Source organism: Dipteris shenzhenensis, chromosome 6 (assembly GCF_047967505.1).
Source record: "Dipteris shenzhenensis isolate YYH24624 ecotype China chromosome 6, Dip_SZ_1.0, whole genome shotgun sequence".
Lineage (NCBI taxonomy): Eukaryota > Viridiplantae > Streptophyta > Polypodiopsida > Gleicheniales > Dipteridaceae > Dipteris > Dipteris shenzhenensis.
In genome coordinates this window covers 22919912-22925911 of record NC_141601.1, presented here as the reverse complement: position 1 = coordinate 22925911, position 6000 = coordinate 22919912, and the positions used below count along the sequence as shown (strand labels likewise).

General features: G+C 46.1%; 1 protein-coding gene across 1 annotated transcript; it reads right to left on the bottom strand.

Moving 5' to 3' along the window:
* Positions 1–3429: 3429 nt before the first annotated feature.
* On the bottom strand, positions 3430–5567 carry LOC147900939 (beta-hexosaminidase 2-like). The gene is made up of 2 exons (XM_087375399.1): positions 4785–5567; positions 3430–4382 (listed from the first exon to the last, which is right to left on the bottom strand). Exons 1-2 carry the CDS (start codon positions 5560–5562, stop codon positions 3430–3432), a joined length of 1731 nt encoding a protein of 576 aa, XP_087231525.1. The 5' UTR covers positions 5563–5567.
* Between the last annotated feature and the right edge of the window lie 433 nt (positions 5568–6000).

Sequence of the window (6000 nt, the reverse complement as noted above, 5' to 3'; positions counted from 1 at the left end):
ACATGTCATGGGTGAAGAATTCCATCATCTTATAAAATGTGTAACATATCAAAAAAAGCATTATGTTCTACAAATGATCTTGAGAAGTTTATGACTTGAAAAGAGTTCCCCAATTTATTACTACCTTCATGAGTAAAATCACAATTAGAGATAGTTGCAATATCTTGGATGCTTGAGGCACCAAATCCTTAAAGAGAATACCATAATCTTATGGCATGTGCCATGCATGCTTTGTCTCCTAATGAGTCCCTCGTGTTGATTGCATAAGAAAGTATTCTTTGCTAAGAATGATATTTTCTCAAAAGTAGAGAGAGATAATGTGGATGAAAAACAGTTAAAAGAAGAGAAAGATGAAGACGACTCAGATGTAGTTGAATTGCCCACGGTTTTAAGGCACCATAGAGGTTGTAGAGGCATGGCAGCAATTCCTCTAGTTATCAATCAATAATGCCAATCATTGAGGCGACACAAGGCCTCAATAGATTGCAACTTTCCATTGGCCCCTAGGTTGCCAGATCATAGGGACTCAGCAAGGGCAGAGGTGCGAGGCCATAAAAGCCCATCAAGGATAGGAGCATCATCTTCCTCCAACCAAACTAACACTTCACCTCCAAGCACAAGTTTGGCCTCTAGTGAGGTGAGGTTAAAGTTGATATAATAGTCGTAGATGCATTGCCATGTCTTATAGGGGGCATGCCAAGAGCCAGCATTGCCACCATAGTTTGGTTTGCAAGGTTGGTTATAGTTCAAAAACATGATAGAGATATGAGGGCATAGGTAAGAAGTTGTATTAGATTTCGAGCCATCGGAGAAACTTGTCAAATCCTAGCCTCTAATAGCCAATTTTATATTTGGATTTGTTCAATTTATCCTACCATATTTCCACAAGAAAAGCTCTTTATAGGGCCCCTTTTTTAGTCCAAAATTATGGTAATACGAGCTTTGCTTTGTAAGCCCCCCTTTATGAGGAGGAGGCACTGAGTAGAGTGCATGCTTAAGAGGTCTCAATTTAGACACTAGATGGGCCGCATGCATCCTGATGGTACAACTCATTAATATTAGGCGGTGGTTTATGACATTATCAACCTAAGCTAGCCGATGCTATGGCCAATTAGCTAGCCGCCTATTAAGCACCAACTAATTGTAGGTGCATAGAGCATGCCACGTGTGATCGGGTATGGGGGCTACCAAGCCCCGCCCCCTATCCATGCAAAGGGCCTCTCTCTCCTTCCAAATAATCCACGAGGGATGAGAGAGAGGAGGAAATACAAGCCTTTTATATCCAAGGCCACTAGGGCTACATAGTTGTATATGGGACTTCTCCCACAAATGAACACATGTCACATGCGCAGGTTCCCCTTGCCAATTCACCATGCTTCAAGTGAGGGGTGAAGGACACCACCTCCAACACCCCCCTGTGGACAACCTTGAGCTAAACTGACTCCAAACCAAACAGAGGAGGGGCCAACCACACAAGGCACGTGAGACACAGCAAAGTCCATGCTACCAAACTACCATGGGTAGCTAGGGCCAAAGCCCACGGGAGGAAAAAACGAACACCTGTTAGGAGTTGTGAGAGCCGCCCCTGAAATCAAGGTACATGCACACTTAAACGCCACCGTGGGTTGCGCCAACTTTGTCACCAAATAGTCTGACCGCCATGTGTCATCCATGCAAGGGCTGCCCCAAAACACACAGTCAAGTCCGTAGGCCGAACCTGCTCTCATACCCTGTAGGTGCGCAGAGCACGCCATGTGCGCACTGGGTATGGGGAGTCCCAAGCAAAGGGCCTCTCTCTCCTCCCAAAACATCTCAGGAGGAATGAGTGAGAGGAGGAAATACAAGCCTTTTATATTCAAGGCCACTAGGGACACATAATTATATATGGATTTCTCCCACAAATGTACACGTGTCAGAGGCATGGGCTCCCCTTGCCAATTCGTCATGCTTCAAGTGAGGGGTGAAGTCCACCACCTCCAACCCTAATATCGTAGCAATGGCTATATAATGATAGCTCGCATAACCCATGGGAATTGAACACTTTCTATCACCCTTATATTCACCCATCCTCCATGTATCCTTTGTCCTCTACTATTCTAGTTCACCATTGAAGCTTTTTCATCAAATCACAGGGGTGGCAAGCTCTCTCTCTCTCTCTCTCTCTCTCTCCCTCTCTCTCTCTCTCTCTCTCTCTCTCTCTCTCTCTCTCTCTGTCTCTCTCTCTCTCTCTCTTTCTCTCTCTCTCTCTCATATGCAAAGATCTTGTTGTCTCTAAAAATATGCTTTACATCCAAATTTGTATTTTCTTACTTGGAGGGAAACATGTACCCTGATTTTTAATTAGCTCCCTCACTTGCATTGAGGGAGGTGCTAGAACCTAGGTATTATAATTACTAGGAGGTCCATGGGCGATCCAAGCCCAAGTGTGCTCTAAAAGGAAGTACATTGTGGGGTTGCCACATGGCTTTGACATCAAGGGAAATATCCCACCTAACAAAATGTGAGTTACAAAGGCCAACCTTATAAGGGTTGGAGGAGTGAGAATCACCCATTACTACATGTATGGTTTGAAGAATGGGCATCTAAGAGTGGCTTGGCAACTAGGGTGTGAACCTTGGCTACATCTCCATGGTCACATGGCACCCTTGCATTAGGTGGCCACAAATGATGCATGTAGTTGTGTGAAACATAGTACACACCCCCATGCCTTGGGTGGCCATTCATTTCGCACTACACACACACCCGCACACGCACGCACACACGCACATGCACACGCACACGCACACGCACACGCACACGCACATGTGCACATGCACGTGCACGTGCACACACACACACACACATGCACGTACACAGAGAGAGGGGGGAGGGGGGATGAGTGAGGGAGGGAGAGAGTGCGTAAGGGAGAGGAGAAGAATGACAAGAAGGGGGAGAATGAAGTGGAGGAAAGAAAGAAAGAAAAGGATACATGTGAAGAGAAGCAAGTGATGAGAAGGGAGCCTAGTGGTCACCAAAAAGTTGGCCTCTCATATGTGTTTACTAATTTCTTCATTTTGATTTTGTGAACATATCATGGGTCAAGAATTCCATCATCTTATAAAATGTGTCACATATAAGAAAAGCATTATGTTCTACAAATGATATTGAGAAGTTTATGATTTGAAAAGAGTTCCCCAATTTCTTACTACCTTAGTAAGTAACATCACAATTAGAGATAGTTGCAATATCTTGGATGCTTGAGGCACCAAATCCTTAAAGAGAATACCATAATCTTATGGCACGTGCCATGCATGCTTTGTCTCCTAATGAGGCCCTTGTGTTGATTGCATAAGAATGTATTTTTTTCTAAGAATGATATTTTCTCAAAATATGTAGCTGAGAGATACCAATTTTTTACAATGATAGAATGCTCCAATGCAAGACTCACAACTAGATGTAGTTGCATTGCCCAGGGTTTTTAAGGCACCATAGAGGTTGTAGAGGCGTGGCAGCAATTCCTCTAGTTATCAATCGATAACGCCAATCATTGAGGCGATACAAGGCCTCAATAGATCGCAACTTTCCATTGGCCCCTAAGTTGCCAGACCATAGGGACTCAGCAATGGCAGAGGTGCGAGGCCACAAAAGCCCATCAAGGACAGCAGCATCAGCTTGCTCAGACCAAAGTAACACTTCACCTCCAAGCACAAGTTTGGCCTCTTGTGAGGTGAGGTTAAAGGCGATATCATAGTCGTAGATCCGTTGCCATGTCTTATAGGGGGCACACCAAGAGCCACCATTGCCACCATAGTTGTAGGAGGTATTAGGGGAGACGTTGATCTCTTGATCCACAGCAGTATTGTTGCCCACAAAGTCACCACGACCACAATCTAGGTAAAAGAAGTCCGCGGATGCTACAATGGTATGATAGCCTGCAGCCGTGAGGAGCTTGGTGTTAAGCGGGCCCCTATTCCATGTCTCCAAAATGGCAATCTCTTGTGGTAAGACTTTGGAGCTAACATTAATAGTAGGGCTAAGCAACACATCCTCCCAATAAATGATTGTCTTGTTGTGTGCAGTAATAAAGGGTTGCGTGGTGGCCATGAACTTTTGTAGCAACTCCCCCAGTGTACCACCCTCATGGATGTAGGACTGCACATCTACCTTGTCCATCCAACAATCTGGCAACACCTCATCACCCCCAGCATGGTACAAACCCTCAGGGAACATGGATGCTACATCATCAATCACATTTTTCACCACATGATAAGTTTTATTATTCAATGGGTCTAACTGTCCTGGTGTTGGCTCCAAGGCCATGGTGGCGCCTCCTGGGTAGTACCAGTACTTGTCTCGACAAGTGACAATCTCTGGGTAAGCCCCGCCCCATGATGCACTATGCCCTGTTGCCACGAGACAATTGGATATATCAACATCAAGAGAGAGAGAGAGAGAGAGAGAGAGAGAGAGAGGTGAGTGCTCCTAATTGATTAAATGTGGTGTTCCTCTACAATCTTTACATGTACATAAATCCATTTGATAAGAACATTGTGACAACTCATAGAGAGAGGGATAGAAAATAGCTCATGAGTTTAGGTGTAAACCATGCTAGACTTGACATACGATGACAATATCAGAGAAAAAGGTAAAAGAACTTTTATAATTTATAAAGCCAAGAAAAGGACATCCTTTCTAAAGTGTAGCAAAGAACAACTTCTACAAAATTGGAAAATGAAGAGAAAAAGCATTTTTTTGCAAATAAATGAAGAGAAGAACCTTTTAGTGATGAGGATAGGTAGAATTACCAGGGGTGTCGACCTCCGGCACAATACGCACACCATAAGACCGTGCATAGGCCACAAGGTGTTGTATATCTTCAATGGAGTAGATAAACTCGGGGCCATAAGAGCCCTTAAGGGCGAGTTGGGGCTCTGAGGAGAGGTCCACGGGAAACGACTGGGAATCCGTGAGGTGGAGATGTAGCACATTAAGCTTGTTGTGGGCAAGGGCACGCACAGTACGGAGCAGATGAGGGAGCGGGTAGAAATTACGAGCAACATCCAACATCAATCCACGGTACGGATAGAGAGGTGCATCATCCACCTTGACACCATGCTCCACAACGAGGTGGCCCCCACCACCTTCCAGTGACTTCCAACACACAAGTTGGGAGAAGGTCTCGAGCCCGTGGAGGGCACCCCAGACAGTGGGCGCCTCCAAGGTGGCATTGGTGCCGCCTCCATGTGGCAGTAAGAGAGAATAAGACTCGTCCACCCCTTGTTGCAGGTCAGCCTCCAAATTTGCAACCTTCACGGTCACATACGCAAGCGCTTCAACGAACCCCTGCGTCTCTGCCTCAGCTTCTACGCCATTGCTAACCTGCACAGGAACCCATTTCTCCTTGAAGATGAGCCGACGATACCTCCTACTCGCGCGTTGAAGCTCCGGACTCTGCTGGGACACCCGGAAAGAGAACGAGGGCGCTAGAGGAATCGGAGGACCAGAACCCCACACGATGGATCTGGGTTGTGGCCACAGGAGTACCTCCCCCTGGCTGGGCTGTGCCAGAATCACCAGAAGCATTATTATCGCTCCCAACAGGGTGCTAGGAAATAGGAAGCAGAAGCTCTCCTCTGCAGGAGCAGCTCCAAACATGGTGGGATCCAAAAATGGGAGGAAGTGGGCAAGAGAAAGGAAGGAGAGCGGATGGGATATAGACTGAGCAGCAGAGGTCTTCTGGGCGGCAAGCTGTTCGCTTTGCGGAGGTCTGAAGGGACGACTGGTAGCATAGAACAGGCCGGCAAGACGGTCCTAGGAAAAGACAGCACATTTGAGCTGCCTTCTCGTTTGTATCCATTCGGTTGGGGCCCATCACATGAAAGGTAATTCGGTTGGGGCCTCTTCTAAATCTCCATTTTTTAAACCTTTCTTTCTTTATGCTCTTCACTCCACTCGCATATGTGGCCAAGATGGAGCAGCCTCTTCTAAAAATTTTCCATTTTTGGCCTACCTTGAGAGTAG

Coding starts and splice junctions, on each gene's coding strand:
- LOC147900939 (XM_087375399.1), bottom strand. CDS start 5,562: ATGCTTCTGGTGATTCTGGCACAGCCCAGCCAGGGGGAGGTACTCCTG. Junction 4,383..4,784: donor GCCGGAGGTCGACACCCCTG/GTAATTCTACCT, acceptor TCGTGGCAACAG/GGCATAGTGCATCATGGGGC.